Source organism: Pan troglodytes, chromosome 16, assembly GCF_028858775.2.
Source record: "Pan troglodytes isolate AG18354 chromosome 16, NHGRI_mPanTro3-v2.0_pri, whole genome shotgun sequence".
NCBI classification, from domain to species: Eukaryota; Metazoa; Chordata; class Mammalia; order Primates; family Hominidae; genus Pan; species Pan troglodytes.
Window position 1 is genome coordinate 10,449,681 of NC_072414.2, and position 15,897 is coordinate 10,465,577.

General features: G+C 49.1%; 1 protein-coding gene and 11 non-coding genes across 61 annotated transcripts in view; all 12 read right to left on the minus strand.

Annotated features, from left to right (window-relative positions):
- Window positions 1-15,897, minus strand: part of LOC100609273 (uncharacterized) — an 81,520-nt gene that overhangs the window by 26,957 nt on the left and 38,666 nt on the right. For 46 of the 50 annotated variants that reach the window (XM_063794568.1, XM_063794566.1, XM_063794570.1 and 43 more), the window contains 7 exons: window positions 15,284-15,417; window positions 13,278-13,411; window positions 12,196-12,449; window positions 11,053-11,186; window positions 9,577-9,693; window positions 8,753-8,884; window positions 1,700-1,829 (listed from right to left, as the gene is read on the minus strand). In XM_063794568.1, coding sequence (XP_063650638.1) covers window positions 1,700-1,829; window positions 8,753-8,884; window positions 9,577-9,693; window positions 11,053-11,119 — 446 coding nt within the window. In that variant the 5' untranslated portion in view covers window positions 11,120-11,186; window positions 12,196-12,449; window positions 13,278-13,411; window positions 15,284-15,417. Of the gene's footprint in view, window positions 1-1,699; window positions 1,830-8,752; window positions 8,885-9,576; window positions 9,694-11,052; window positions 11,187-12,045; window positions 12,151-12,195; window positions 12,450-13,127; window positions 13,233-13,277; window positions 13,412-15,283; window positions 15,418-15,897 lie in introns of all 50 variants that reach the window. The other 4 variants (XM_063794573.1, XM_063794543.1, XM_063794545.1 and 1 more) reach the window with 3 other exon arrangements.
- Window positions 1,543-1,634, minus strand: LOC112205732 (small nucleolar RNA SNORD116). Its single transcript, XR_002939824.1, has one exon. It is a non-coding gene; the product is annotated as a small nucleolar RNA SNORD116 (small nucleolar RNA).
- Window positions 3,406-3,497, minus strand: LOC112205734 (small nucleolar RNA SNORD116). Its single transcript, XR_002939826.1, has one exon. It is a non-coding gene; the product is annotated as a small nucleolar RNA SNORD116 (small nucleolar RNA).
- Window positions 4,534-4,625, minus strand: LOC112205726 (small nucleolar RNA SNORD116). Its single transcript, XR_002939818.1, has one exon. It is a non-coding gene; the product is annotated as a small nucleolar RNA SNORD116 (small nucleolar RNA).
- LOC112205736 (small nucleolar RNA SNORD116) lies at window positions 5,667-5,755 on the minus strand. Its single transcript, XR_002939827.1, has one exon. It is a non-coding gene; the product is annotated as a small nucleolar RNA SNORD116 (small nucleolar RNA).
- On the minus strand, window positions 6,806-6,897 carry LOC112205727 (small nucleolar RNA SNORD116). The gene has a single exon (XR_002939819.1). It is a non-coding gene; the product is annotated as a small nucleolar RNA SNORD116 (small nucleolar RNA).
- LOC112205728 (small nucleolar RNA SNORD116) lies at window positions 8,601-8,692 on the minus strand. The gene has a single exon (XR_002939820.1). It is a non-coding gene; the product is annotated as a small nucleolar RNA SNORD116 (small nucleolar RNA).
- Window positions 9,423-9,514, minus strand: LOC112205730 (small nucleolar RNA SNORD116). Its single transcript, XR_002939822.1, has one exon. It is a non-coding gene; the product is annotated as a small nucleolar RNA SNORD116 (small nucleolar RNA).
- On the minus strand, window positions 10,899-10,990 carry LOC112205729 (small nucleolar RNA SNORD116). The gene has a single exon (XR_002939821.1). It is a non-coding gene; the product is annotated as a small nucleolar RNA SNORD116 (small nucleolar RNA).
- LOC112205725 (small nucleolar RNA SNORD116) lies at window positions 12,042-12,133 on the minus strand. Its single transcript, XR_002939817.1, has one exon. It is a non-coding gene; the product is annotated as a small nucleolar RNA SNORD116 (small nucleolar RNA).
- Window positions 13,124-13,215, minus strand: LOC112205747 (small nucleolar RNA SNORD116). Its single transcript, XR_002939838.1, has one exon. It is a non-coding gene; the product is annotated as a small nucleolar RNA SNORD116 (small nucleolar RNA).
- Window positions 15,132-15,223, minus strand: LOC112205733 (small nucleolar RNA SNORD116). Its single transcript, XR_002939825.1, has one exon. It is a non-coding gene; the product is annotated as a small nucleolar RNA SNORD116 (small nucleolar RNA).

Consider the following 15,897-nt stretch of genomic DNA (forward strand, 5'->3'; position numbering starts at 1 on the left):
GGAAGAAAACGGTGTCTTAAAGAAACAAATTAAACTCTTGAGAGAAATCCTTGCACTTAAAACCTGAAGGATGGTTCCACGGAAGCTACACATGTCAGGAATGAGGCCCCCTGTGTAAGAGGAAAGTTGGCCTGTGAATGTCTGCTGGACATAAAGAGTCCAGTGGGAGCCTTGTGGATATAGAAAATTATCCAACACTGCCTTGATATTGGACACAAGTCCACATGGGATACTCTAATTTTGTGCTCTCCCTGTCACACAACCCCTGGGCAGTGAATCCTGAAATAAAATTTAGGAAGAAAACTGCCTTTGACCTTAGGCAGGAGGTCAACACTGCCCCAAAACCGACCTCTAACATACTTCTTGTTAAAGGGCCCCAAGAGAGGTATCCACAATGACCAGACAGTGCCCCCAAAACAATAGAAATTCCAGTAGCACTCGGATAGCAGAATGACCCAGACTTAGCACTGCAGGGAGTATGAGTACAACCACAAGGACATAAAATACCTAAAAAAGACCTCCTGAAAGTTTCCAGATCACTGAGATTATTGCAGAAAGAGATGCATACCAGACTTCAAACATAGGAGAGAATAGGGTCACTTACGTAAACCAATATATTTTGGTTTTGCCACTGTTCACTTGAGCTACCATCCACACTGCTGTTACATCACCACACTTAATGTTGGAATAACCACAACATTTTTTTTTCTGATATCGACCCGATATACTCCAATAAAATGTTCCCTGGAGAAAAACACATGTGACTGGGGATGGAGCAAAGACTGTCAGGAAACAAAAGCAATCTGCTGAAAGGCCCTCCCATGTAGACATCAGATCATATTCCATTCCCAGCACCCTAAGGCCAACATGGCATTTGTGATGTGCAGTACACACCATGCAAAACAGACTCGCAAATGTGGCGGACCATCCCCATCTTAGGGTACCAAGTCAACACATGTATGGCACTTTCTCATTCCCACCTGGAGTATCCATCACCAGCCATGGGATTTCAGTTTCTCCCTGGAGACACACAAATCATAAATGGAGCCGATCTACAGGGTACTCTCCAGAAAGAAAATAAGCATCACCAACCTCCTCACAACTGACTTCCACTGCTGCTACGAAAACACCATGGGCACTAAAAAGTCCTCAGCCATGAAAAAAAAATGAGCCAAAGAACAACAAAGGTGTGGCCTTGGGCTCTCTTCCCAACCACAAGGAGCTATCTACCTCTGGGGAACAAGGGAACCCAGAGCCAGCACTCAAGGACAAACCTGGCCACACAGAGGCGGGTTACCGGCTAACTCTTCTGTGCCACCTGCACATTCACCCAGTCCTGCAGACATTGTGCGTGCTACCCAGCCTCACAAAGAGAAGTCCTTCACACAAGGAATCTCCTCTGCACAGGAGCACCTACTGCCCTGTGACTCCCTTTGATCCAAAGTGGACCCCGTCCTAAGCCTGGATGGATGGCTTAGTGCAACCCACATCAACCAATGGAAGTTGTCTCTCTCTCTCCAGCTCCAGTTGGAGCCATGTGCTGGACCTCAGTTTGACGAGGACGACGGTATAGAGTTTTCACTCATTTTGTTCAGCTTTCCAAGGAATGCATGTATTGAGGTCATCATCGATCCATGCACAGTTTTTATCCCTGCAAAGAAGGAACATCAGGGCTTTTGGAAAATGGACATTTACCAACCTGTGGGATCCACCAGCACCCAACGGAGACCACATTCCACATGTCAAGGGGCTCCCTGCCCTCTCTAGGGATCTCCCAAGATGAAGACTGTCCCTCGTAGCCACTGGCCTTACTTCCATGGCCACAACACCTGGGAAGTGCAGAGGAAAAATGGGTGTGCTTAAGAACGGGAGGCAGGTACACATGTCAAAAGGGCCATTCCACTCGACTCACTGTGGTATATCCCATATGTGCTTCCCACAGGCTACTCCCCTTTTGGGATGGGTGTATGGGTCTACCCAGGAATGAAGATAGCAGGCATGTGTTAATTTTGAAGGCACCATCAAGCTACAGAGCCCTAAGTGTAAGAACTCTCTCAAAACCACTCATTTGCCATCACCGACTCAAAAGCCCTCCTCTTGGTCATCAGAGAAGACACAAGCCACAGGGCTATTTAAATGAGGAGAGTTTTGGGGAAAAACTCTTCCAGTACAAAAGGCAATTTTCCTTCAGTCTTGAAGACTTTTCACCCTGGGCTGCTTGAACACTTTTCAGATTGAGAAAAACGTTCAATAACAACTTAACCCTCTACCTCAGCGTCTTCCTCACAGGTGCAGCTCAGAGGACCACCAGACACACTGAATCCCACATGGCTTCTAAGGCACTGTGGCTGAGAACACCATACATTTTAAGGCACTTGCCTTTGAACATGGCCACGCAGTGCAAAACCTATGCATCACTGCCTGTGGATACCAGCCCTGTCCTACAACAAGATGACTATTTCACAAAGAAGACTCCTGGGAAGAATTAGGAGGAATTAGAAAATAACCTAACATCACGAGCCACTAAGGTATTTAAGCACAGAGACCTTCCTGGACCATGTTTCCGAGTAGAGATCACCAGGATATGGAAGTCACACTCTTATAATCGGGCACGTTGACTGCATCGAGGTGCCTGAGTGGTTCAGAGGCAAAGTATGCACAACCTACGATAGGTAGAAACCCTGGGCCGATATAAGCTCAAATGCCTAATGGAGACAAGCATCTCACAGAGGGTCCTGAACACAAACCTTCCAAACCAAGTCGGTCTGAGGAGTTGCAGAAGCACGTGGACCCGCAATCACATTCCTGTCCCAGCACCCCGAGGTCATCATGAAATGAAATGGGGGCCTGCTACAATGCCCGAAAGAGGCCCACAGTCATCACTCCACGACCCACATGGAATAGGCTGTCCAGTACATGCACATGCAGACCTCTCCCCTTCCCACTGCCAGGACCCTTCAGGGGCCATGGGACTGGTTTCCTCCTATGGATATACAAGTTCAACATGGATACCCTCTCTGGCTCCTCTGCAGAAAGCAAATCAGCATCAACATCCTCCTGAGGACTGCCTGCCCTCAATGCTACCTAAACACCATGGGAACTGCCACGTCCCCAAATGAGGGTGAAAGTGAACCAAAGAAGTGCACAGGAACAACATTGTGTGGTGTCCCCATGCAGAAGCCACTGTCTTCCTCTGGGGAGTGCAGGAGCCAAGGAGTTTGAATCAAGGACACACATAGCTGCGCAGAGGGAAGTGCTTCAACTAAGCTGTCTCTCAGCCACAGAAGTCCAAAATGCCCAGCTACTCCACTTCACCCAAAGACGACCCCATCCCAAGTGTTGACACAGCCCTTGTCAACAAACGGATGTTGTCCCTCTCTCTAGCCCCTGATGGAGTAATGTGCTGGACCTCAGTTCGACGAGGATGACGGTATAGAGTTTTCACTCATTTTGTTCAGCTTTCCAAGGAAAGTACATATGGAAGTCGTCATCGATCCAGTCCTTGCCCCTGCAAATGAGGAAAATCAGCATGCTTTAAGAAGGAATCACTTACATTCAGGAGGGATCCAACAGCCTCCGAAAGAGCCCACACTCCATGTGTCCCGGGACTTCTGCCATCTCCCAGGATCGCATGAGATGACAATCATCCCTTGCTGATGTAAGCCTGCTTTTTATACCAACACCACCGGGGAGGTGCAGAGAAAACATGGACGTGCATCAGAAAGGCAGGCATGTGCACAGGTTCCAAGGGCCATGTCATCCAGCTCCCTGCAATACATCTGCTGTCTGCCTGTCTCTGGCCTCACCTGTTCATAAACACAGAAGTGCATGGACACAAGGATGCTCGTCTGGGGGTCAGGAGCCTTCAGAGTACATCATCCCACTAAAGAGCATGTTCAGCATCCTTCTCAACATCGTTGCTTCAATACCTACAATGATACTCACAAAAGCCTTGGGACCCTGGGCCCCTAATGAGAAAGGCTTTAACCTATATTGGGTTTAGGATAAGCCAGGGACTCCTTGGGTATCAGAAGCAATGAGCAGGAGCTCACCCTTACGTGCAAAATACATGTCCTCAAAACACATGGGATACAACACGGGCACAAAGGCACATAGACTATGCCTGGTGACCAAAACTCTAATGTCCTCAACCAAGGACAAAGTTAGCCAACAAATGACAAAGATGCGGCCTTGTACCCACCTCTCAACCACACAGATCTGTTTTCCTCTGTGGAACCTGAGAACCCAGAACAAGAACTCAAGAACAAATTGGCAACCAGAGGCGGGCTACCAGCGAACTCTTGCTAGGCCACATGGACATTCACCTAGTCCTGCAGACAATGCATGTGTTACCCACCCTCACTGACAGTCCTTCAAACAAGAAATTTCCTATACGTGGGAGCCACCACTCTCCTGTGACCCCCATCACCCATAAGAGACCACATTCTAAGCCTGAACAGACGCCTTGGTATAACCCATGTCAACAAACGGATGTTGGCCTTCTCTGTCTAGCCCCTGTTGGAGTAATGTGCTGGACCTCAGTTCGACGAGGATGACGGTATAGAGTTTTCACTCATTTTGTTCAGCTTTCCAAGGAATGTATATATGGAAGTCATCATCGATCCACGCACAGGTTTCATCCCTGCAAATGAGGAAACTCAGGGTGCTTTGGAATGAAATCACTTACATTCAGGAGGGTTTCAACAGCCTGTGAAGGAGTCCACACCATGTGTTTCCAGGGGCTTCCTGCCATCTCCAAGAATCATACAAGATGACAATCATTCCTCATGATACAAGCCTGCCTTTCATGCCAACACCACCTGTGAAGTGCAGAGGAAACACAGGCGTGCTTCAGAAAGGCAGACAGGTTGCACACGTCATGAGGGCCATGTTATCCAGTCCCCTGTGACACATCTGCTATTTGCCTGTCTATGGCCTCCCCTGTTCATGGACACAGAAATGCATGGACACGCAGATGCTCGTCCCAGGGCCAGGGGCCCTCGAGGTGCACCATCCCGCTAAAGAGCACTGATGTTGGGCATCCCTCTCAACATCGTTGCTTCAACACCTGCAATGGTGCTCACAAAAGCCTTGGGGCCATGAATCCTGAAAGAGGAAGCCACTGACCTAAATCAGGTTTGGAATAACCCAGAGACTCCTTGCCTGACAGCCCCAGCTTGGAGCAGAAGCCTGCCTGATCATGCAATACACAAATCCTCATAACATATGGGATATGACATGGACATGCGGCAAAGAGGCTATGCTGGGTGCCTGGAAATACAACGTCCTCCGCCAAGGACAAAACAAGCTAACAAATGAGAATAGTGTAGGCTTGTGCTCTCCCCGCAACCAGGGGATCTGTCTTCCTCTGGGAATCCAGAGCTTGGACTCAAGAACAAACTTGGCCAGCAGAGGCAGACTACCCACAAACTTTCCATGCCACCTGCCATTCACCTAGTCCTTCAGACAGTAGGTGAGTTATCCTGCCCAGGGAGAAAGAAGTCCTTCAAATAAGGAATTTCCTGTGCATGGGAGCTCCCACTTGCCTGTGACTTCCAATTGCCCAAAGGGACCCCATCCTAGGCCTGGATGGACCCCTTGATGCAACCCATATCAACAAACGAATGTTGGCCCTCTCTGTCTAGCCCCTGATGGAGTAATGTGCTGGACCTCAGTTCAACGAGGATGACGGTATAGAGTTTTCACTCATTTTGTTCAGCTTTCCAAGGAATGTATATATGGAAGTCATTGATCCACGCACAGTGTTTGTCCCTGCAAATGAGGAAAATCAGAGCACTCTGGGAAAGAACTGCTTACATGCAGAAGGGATCCAACAACTTCCAAAGAAGCCTTTGCCATTTGTGTCCAGGGGCTTCCTGGTATCCCTGCGGCTCACACAAGATAACAATTGTCCCTCACCAACATGGGCCTGCCTTCCATGCCAATGCTACCTGGGAGGTGTAGAGGAAACACAAGCGTGCTTCAGAAAGGCAGACAGGTACACAGGTGACAAGGGCCATGTCATCCAGCCCCCTGCGATACATCTGGAATCTGGCTGTCTGGCTTCAACTATTTATGGACACAGAAATGCACGTACATAGGGATGCATGTCTGGGTTCAGGGTGCCCTTATAGTGCATCATCTCGCTAAAGAGCACTAATGTTGAGCATCCCTCTCAACACCCTTGCTTCCACACCTGCAATGCAGCTCACAATAGCCTCGGGGCCATGCAATCCTACTGGGAAGACTTTGATCTACACCGGGATCAGGATAAGCCAGAGTCTCATTGCCTATCAGACTCAGCTTGGAGTGGCAGCCTACGTGTTCATGCCACATGCATGTGCTCACAATGCATGGGACACAACATGGGCACGCTGGCCTGAAAGCTATGCCTGCTGACCACAACTTCATTGTCCTCAATGGATGATGAAATGAGCAGAAAAACAACAAAAGTATGGTACTGTGCTGTCTTCTCAAGCAAAATCACCTATCCTCCTCCAAGGAACATGGAAACCCAGAGCCAGGACCCAAGGACAAACTGCCATGCAGAGGCAGGCTACAGGCTAACTCTTCCTGGGCAACCTGCACATTCACCTACTCCTGCGGACAGCACGTGTGGTACCCTGGCCTCACAAATAGAGTCCTTCAAACAAGGAATCTCCTGTGTACATAGCCTCCACTCCCCTGCCATTCTCCTTTGCCCAAACGAGACCCCATCCTAAGCCTGGATGGACCCCTTGATGCAACCCATATCAACAAACGAATGTTGGCCCTCTCTGTCTAGCCCCTGATGGAGTAATGTGCTGGACCTCAGTTCGACGAGGATGACGGTATAGAGTTTTCACTCATTTTGTTCAGCTTTCCAAGGAATGTATATATGGAAGTCATCATCGATCCAGGCACAGTCTTTGTTCCTGCAGAGGAGGAATATCTGGAGCTTCTGAGAAATGGACACTTACCATCCTAAGGAATCCACTAGCACCTGAAGGAGCCCATGCCACACATATCAAGGGACTCCCTATCATTTCCAGGATCTCCCAAGACCAAGATTGTCCCTCATGGCCACTGGCCTTCCTTCTATGCCCACGCCACCTGGAAAGTTCAGAGGAAAAACAGGTGTGTTTGAGAACAGCAGGCAGGTACACACATTGCAAGGGCCATACAATTCATTCCACTGTGGTGTATCGTGTATGTATCTCCCACAGGCAGCCACTCTTATTGGGACATGTGCATGGGTGTAAGCAGGCATGAAGCTATCATGCACACAAGAATTTTGAGGGCTCCTTCCAGCTACAGAGCACCAAGCATAACAAACTCTCTCAACACCACTCATTTGCCACCTCTGAATCAAAAGTCCTGCTTTTGGCCATCAGAGAAGACGAAGGCCATGAGGATATTTCAGTGGGGACAGGTTCAAGGAAAGCCTCTTCTTGAGTGAAGGGCAATTTTCCTTTGGTCCTGAAGTACTTTCACCCCAGGCTCCTTCGACACTCTTCCCACTGAGAAACATGCTCAATCACAAATCAACCTCCACCTCTGGGTTTTCCTCAAAGGTACAGCTCGGGGACCCAGAAGAGCACGAGACATGCTGAATCCTACAGGGCTTCCAAGGCACTATGACTAAGAACACCATACATCTTAAGGCACTTGGCTGTGAACATGGCTGTGGAGTCCAAAACGTATCCATCACTGGCCTACAGACACTAGCCCTGTCATACAATTCAAGGACAACTTCACAAAGACTTGTGTGAATTGTCACACACAATTAGGAGGAATTTGAAAATAACCTAACATCACAAGCCACTAAGGTATTTAAGCACAGAGACCTTGCTGGGTCACATTTCTGAGTAGAAGTCACCAGGATACAGAAACCCACACACTCATTATCAGACACCTCAAATGCACCAAGGAAAAGCATCCCACAGAGGTTCCTCAACACAGACCTTCCAAACCAAGTCAGTCTGCAGAGATGCAGGAGCACGTGGACCTACAATTACGTTCCCATCCCAGCACCCTGAGGTCATCATGAAATGGACTATGGGCACCCTACAATGCCCGAAAGAGGCTCACAGTCATCGCTCTGTGACCCAGACAGAAGGCTGTTGGTACACGCATGCACGGCCCTCTCCCCTTCCACTGCCAGGATGCTTCAGGGGCCACGGGACTTGGGTTTCCCCCTCCTATGGACATACAAGTTCAACGTGGATACCCTCTCTGGGCTTCTCTGCAGAAAGCAAATCAGTATGCCACCCTCCTCACGACTGCCTGCCCTTGATGATACCCATACACCACAGGAACTCCCATGTCCCCGACTTAGGATAAAAGTGACCGAAGAAGTGCCTGGGAACAACATTGTGCTGTGTCCCCATGCAGAAGTAACTGTCTTCCTCTGGGGAGTGCAGGAGCCAAGGGGTATGAATCGATAACACACATAGCCACACAGAGGGAAGAGCTTCAACCAAGCTGTCTCTCAGCCACAGAAGTCCAAAATGCCCAGCTACTCCACTTCACCCAAAGACGATCCCATCCCAAGCATTGATGCAGCCTGTGTCAACAAATGGATGTTGTCCCTCTCTCTAGCCCCTGATGAACAGTGTGCTGGACCTCAGTTCGACGAGGATGACGGTATAGAGTTTTCACTCATTTTGTTCAGCTTTCCAAGGAATGTATATATGGAAGTCATCATCGATCCATGCACATTATTCATGCCCGAAAATGAGGAAAATCAGGACTTTGGAAAGTGGACACTTACATTCAGAAGGGATACAACAGCCTCCAAAGGAGCCCACACCACATGTGTCCAGGGGCCTCAGGGCATCTCCAAGGATCGCACAAGAAGAAGATTGTCCCTCGAAGATACCTCCTTTCCTCATGCCAACACCACCTGGGAAGTGCAGAGGAAATACGAGTGTGCTTCAAAAAAGCAGACACATTCACAGGTCATGAGGGCCGTGTCATCTGGCTCCCTATGGCATATCTGCTATCTGCCTGTCTCTGGCTTCCCTGTTTATGGATAAAACCAGAACTGCAATGTCCTTGAACAATGATGAAAATGAGTGGAAAAAACAGCAAAGGTGGGGCCTTGTGCTCTCTTCCCAAGCACAAACACCTGTCTTTCCTCAAGGGAATGATGGAACCCAGAGCTAAGACTCAAGGACAAATATGGCCACCAGAGGGAGGCTACAGGCTAAGTCTTCCCATGTCACCTTCACATTCACATAGTCCTACAGACGGTGTGTGTGTGTGTTACCTTGCAGAGAGAAGTCCCTAAAACAATTTCCTATTTATGAGAGATCTCACAACCCTGTGACTACCCCTTGCAGAAAGGGAGCCCCTCCTACAACTGAACAAACCCCTTGGTGCAACCTGCAGCAACAAATGAAACTTGGCCCTCACTCCAGCCCCTGTAAGAGCAATGTGCTGGACCTCAGTTCGACGAGGATGACGGTATAGAGTTTTCACTCATTTTGTTCAGCTTTCCAAGGAATGCATGTATGAAAGTCATCATCGATCCATGCACAGTCTTCATGCCCACAAAGGAGTAACATTAGGGGGTTTTGGGGAATAGATACTTACCAGCACCTGAAGAAGCCCACACCACACATGTCCTAGGACTCCCTGCCACGTCCAGTGATCTGCTAAGAACAAGATCATCCATTGTCTCCACTGGCCTTCCTTCCATGCCCACACCACCTAGGAAGTACAGAGGCAACACGGGTGTGCTTGAGAAAGGCAGGCAAACACATAGGTCACAAGGGCCACGCCATTCAACCCCCTGTGGGATACCCTATCGCTACTTCCCATGGGATACCCATTTCAGGATGTGTACATGGGAGTACCCGTGCATGAAGGTTTGAGGCACACATACATTTTGAGGGCACCAGCAAGCTTCAGAGCACTAAATGTGAAGAACTCTGGACACCACTCGTTTGGTGCCCCGACTCAAAAGCCCTTCCCTTGGCCATCAGAGAAGACAGAGACCATAGAGATATTTGAATGGGGAGAGTTTTGGGGAAAAAAAACTCTTCCTGTGCATAGGGCAATTTTCCTTTAGCCTTGAAGCATTTTTACTGCAAGCATCCATCAACACACTTCGCATTCAAGAAACATGCTCAATCACAATTCATCCTACACCTCGGGGTCTTTCTCACAGGTGCAGCTCAAGCACCCAGAAGGTGTGAGCCACCGTGCCCAGCCCCATCTCAAATTCTTAATGGAGACAAGCATTCCACAGAGGGCCTGAACACAAACCTGCCAAACCAAGTCAAGTCTGTGGAGTTGCGGGAACACATGGATTCGCAATTACATTCCCATCCCAGCATCCCAAGATCATCATAAAATAAACCGTATGCACCCTATAACACCCAAAAGAGGCTCACAGTCATCTCTCCACAACCCAGACAGAAGACTGTGTGGTAAATGCATGTGCAGCTTTCTCCCCTTCTAACCACCAGGACCCTTCTGGGACCATGCGGTTTGGGTTTCCTCCTATGGACATACAAGTTCAGTGTGGATACCCTCTCTGGGCTCCTCTGCAGAAAGCAAATCAGCATCGCCATCCTCCTGAAGACTGCCTGCCCCTGATGCTATCCAAACACCATGGGAAGTCCTACGTCCCTTGACAAGGATGAAAGTGAGTGAAAGAGGTGCCTGGGAATGACCTTGTGCTGTCTCCCCATGTGGAAGCAATAGTCTTCCTCTGGAGGTCAAGGGACCCAAGGTACAAACCGACGACACACCTGGCTGCCTTCAACCAAGCTGTCTCTTAGTTACAAACGTCCAAAATTCCCAGCTACTCTCCTCTGCCAGAAAAAGACCCCACCCCAAGCCTTGGTGCAGTCTGTGTCAACAAATGGATGTTGTTCCTCTCTCTCGAGCCCCTGATGGAGCAGTGTGCTGGACCTCAGTTTGACGAGGATGACGGTATAGAGTTTTCACTCATTTTGTTCAGCTTTCCAAGGAATGTATATATGGAAGTCATCATCGATCCACACACAATCTCCATCCCTGCAAATGAGGAAACTAAGGGTGCTTTGGAATGGAATCACTTACATCCAGGAGGATTCCAACAGCCTCTGGAGGAGCCCCCACACCATGTATGTCCAGGGCTTCCTGCCATCTCCAACGATCACACGAGATGATGACCATCCCTCATGACACGGGTTTGCCTTTTACACCAACACTACCTGCGAAGTGCAGAGGATAAAGAAGCATGCTTCAGAAAGGCAGACAGGTGCACAGGTCACGAGGGCCATGCTATCTTCCCCCTGTGGTTTATCTGGAATATGCCTGTCTCTGGCTTCCCTTGTTCGTGAACCCAGAAATTTATGGACACAAGTATGCTCATCTTGGGGATGGCAGCCCTCAGAATGCATCGTCCCGCTAAAGAGCACTGATGTTGAGCATCCTTCTCAATACCCTTGTTTCAACACCTGCGATGCCAGTCACAAAATAATCAAGGCCCTGCACCCCTAAAGAGGAAGCCATTGACCTATATCTGGTTTGGGATAACCCAGAGCCTCGCTGTCTATCAGCCCGTTTGGAGAGGAAGCCTGCCTGTTCATGCCAAATATACATCCTCACAATGCACAGTATACAACATGGGCACATAGGCACAGAGGCTATGCCGGGTAAACACAACTCCAACATCCTCAGCTAAGGATAAAATGAGCCAACAAATGGCAAAGGTGTAGCCTTTTGCTCTCCCCACAACCAGAAGGATCTGTCTTCCTCTGGGGGACTTCGGTACCCAGAGCTTGGACTCAAGGACAAACTTGGCCATCAGAGGCAGGCTACCAGTTAACTCTTCCCATGCAATCTGCCATTCACCTAGTCCTCCAGACAGCACGTGAGTTATCCAGCCCTAGGACACAGAAGTCCTTCAAACAAGGTATGTCCTGTGCATGGGAGATCCTACTCCCCTGTGTCTACCAATCACCCAAAGAAACCCCATCCTAAGCCTGGATGGTCCCCTTGGTGCAACCCATGTCAACGAATGAATGTTGGCCCTCTCTGTCTAGCCCCTGTTGGAGTAATGTGCTGGACCTCAGTTCGACGAGAATGACGGTATAGAGTTTTCACTCATTTTGTTCAGCTTTCCAAGGAATGTATATATGGAAGTCATCATCGATCCACGCACAATCTTTGTTTCTGCAAATGAGGAAAATCAGGGTGCACGGGGAAGGAATTGCTTACATTCAGGAGAGATCCAACAGCCTCCAAGGAAGCCTACACCATGTGTGTCCAGAAGCTTCCTGGCATCTCTGAGGTTAACATGAGATGATGATTGTCCCTCACCAAGATGGTCCTGGCCAATTCATCACTTCCACGTGGGAGGTGAAGAGGAAACACGGGTGTGCTTGAGAAAATCTGACAGATGTGCAGTACACAAAGGCCATGTCCTCTGATCCCCTGCAGTGTATCTGGTTGATACCCAACTCTGGCTTTACCTGATTTTGGACACAGAAACGCATGGACAAGGGCTCAGGTGCCCTTGTAGTAGTGCATCAGCACACTAAAGAGCACTGACATTGAGCATCCCTCTCAACACCCTTACATCGATACCTATAATGTCACTCACAAAAGCTACAGGGCCATGCAATTTTAATGAGGAAGCCATTGACGTACACTGGGCTGGGGTTAAGCTAGAGACTCCTTGCCTATCAGGCCCAGCTTGCAGTGGGAACCTGTGTGTTCCTGCCATATGCATGTACTCACAATGCATGGAACACAACATGAAAGCTATGCCAGGTGATTGGAACTCCACTGTTCTCAAACCAAGAATGAAAAAAAGAAAGGCAAAAGTATGGCCTTGTTCTCTCTTCCCAAGAACAATTACTTGTCTTCCTCCAGGGGTTGTGGGAACCCAGAGCCAGGAGTCAAGGACAATCTTGGCTACCCAGAGGCAGGCTACAGGTTAACTCTCCCTGAGCAACCTGCACATTCACCTGGTCCCACGGACTGCATGTGTGCTACCCCAGCCTTGTAGACAGAAGTCCTGTGCATATAGCCTCAACTCCCGTGACTCTCCTTCACCCAAACGGAATCCCTTCCTAAGCCTGGACGAACGCTTCATGCAACGGGCATCAAAAAAAATGAGAGTTGTCCCTCTATAGCCCCCGGTGGACCTCAGTTCAGCTAAGATGGTAGTACAGAGTTCCCACTCATTTTGTTCAGCTTTCCAAGGAATGCATGTATGGAAGTCATCATTGGTCCATGCACAGGATTCATTCCTGTAAAGGAAGAACATTAGGGTCTTTTGAGAAATGAACACATACCATATGAAGGGATCCACCGGCACCCAAAGGAGCCCATGCCACATGTGTCCATGGGTTCCCTGCCATCTCCAGGGATCTCCCAAGATGAAGTTCATCCCTTGCAGCCTCTGTCTTTCTTTGCATGCCCATGCCACCTGGGAAGTGCAGAGGAAAAACAGGTGTGCTTGAGAAAGGCAGGCAGGTACACAGTTTGCAAGGGCCATGCCATTCCTCCTGCCATGCTGTATTCTATATCTACCTCCCATGGGTGACCTCTCTTTGGGGACGTGTGCACAGATATACCCAGGCATGAAGGTATAAGGCAGGCATGCATTTCAAGGGCACCATCAAACTAGAGAACACTAAGCGTGAAGAATTCTCTGAATACCACACTTTCACCACCCCTGACTCAAAAGCCATTCTCTTGGCCATCAGAGAAGACAACAGCCATGAGGGTATTTCAATGGGGAGAGCTGCAGGGAAAAAGTGTTCCAGCACAAAGAACAACTTTCCTTCGGCCTTGAAGCTCCTTCCACACACTTTGCATTGAGAAACACATTCAATCACAAATCAACCTCCACCTCTGGCCTTCCTCACAGGTGCAGCTCAGGGAACCAGAAAAGCATCAGACATGCTGAATCCTACAGGGCTTCTATGGTGCTGTCCCTGAGAACACCATACGTCTTAAGCCACTTGCCTGTGAACATGGCCACAGAGTACAAAACCTCTCCATCACTGGCCTGTGGATGATAGCCCTCATACAACTTCACGACTATTTCACAAAGAAGACTGTTGTGAAGAATTAGGAGGAATTTGAAAATAACCTAACATCATAAGATAATGGAGAATTTAAGTGCAGAGACCTTGACGGGTCACTTTTCTGAGAAGATGCTACCACGACATGGGAAGTGACACACTCTTAACCTCAACTGCATTGAAGTGCCTGAGCAGTTCAGAGGCAAATGGCATCAGGCTCTCCTGGGCAAAACTTCCCCTCATCAATACAGAGGGAGCAACAAGCCCTTCCAGCAGTATGTACAACCATGGAAGGGTAGAAACCCTGGGCCAATATCTGCTCAAATGCCTAACACAGACAAGCATCCCACAGGGGTTCCTGAACACAGATCTCTCAAACCAAGTCAGTCTGCGAAGTGGCAGGAACACAGGGACTTGCAATCTCATTCCCATCCCAGCACCCCAAGGTCATCATGAAATGGAGCATGGGCACCCTACAACTCCCAAAAGAGGCTCATAGTCATTGCTCCACGACCCACATGGAATGTCGCTTGGTACATGCATGCACAGCCCTCTCCCCTTCCCACCACCAGTACACTGCAGGGACCAAAGGACTTGGGTTTCCTCCTATGGACATACGAGTTCAATGTGGATACCCTCCCTGGGCTCCTCTGCAGAAAGCAAATCAGCTCACCACCCACCTCATGGCTGCCTGCCCCTGATGCTACCCAAGTACCATGGGAACTCCCACATCCTCGACTGAGAATGAAAGTAAGCCGAACAAGTGTCCAGGAATGACATGCTCTCTCCCCAAAGGAAAGCAATGGTATTCCTGTGCAAGCGGGGAGGCGACAAACCAAAAACCTATGAATCAAGGACACACACAGTCATGCACAAAGAGACTACTGGCTACTGCTTCCTGTGCCATCTGCAGCTTCAAGTTCTGCAGGCTGGCAGTGTGCTTACCCCACCTTCTCAGAGGAAATTCCTTCAACCAAGCTGTCTCTCAGCTACAGAAGTCCAAAAAGCCCAGACACTTGCATTTGCCCAAAGAGGACCACATCCTAAGCCAAGGTGTAGACCATGTCAACAAACAGATGTTGGCCCCCTCTCCTTGCCCTCCAATGTAGCAGCATGCTGGGATCTCAGTTCAATGAGGATGATGGTATAGAGTTTTCATTCATTTTATTCAGCTTTCCAAGGAATGTATATATGGAAGTCATCATTGATCCAGGCACAATCTTTGTTTCTGCAAATGAGGAAAATCAGGGCTTTGGGAAGGGCTTGCTTACATTCACGACGGATCCAAAAGCCTCTGAAGGAGCCCATGCCACATGTGTCAAGGGGCTTCCTGGCATCTCCAAGGATCACATGAGAGGATGATCATCCCTCACAGACACAGTCCTTCCTTCCATGCCAATGCCACCTGGGAGGTACAGATGAAACATGGGCATGTTTGAGAAAGGCAGACATGTGCAGAGGTCATGAGGGCCATGCCATCTGGCCCCCTGCAGTACATCTGCAATCTGCCCATCTCTGGCTTCACCTGTTTATGGACGCAGAACTGCATAGACACAGGGATGCACGTCTGGATCCTGGGAGCCCATGGAGTACATAATCCCACTAGAGAGAACTGATGTTGAGCATCCCTTTAAACACCCGTGCACACCTGCAGAGTTGATCACAAAAGCCTCGGGGACCTGCACCCCTAACGAGGAAGCCTTTGACCTACACCAGGTTTGAGATAAGCCAGAGACTCGTTGCCTATCAGCCCCAGCTTAGGGCAGGAGGCCAACTGTATGTCTTCACAACACAGAGGGTACAACAGAGGCACTCTGGCCTGGATGTGAAGCATGCAGGTGACCAGAAATCTATGTATGTAGACAAGGATAAAAATGAGCCAAAA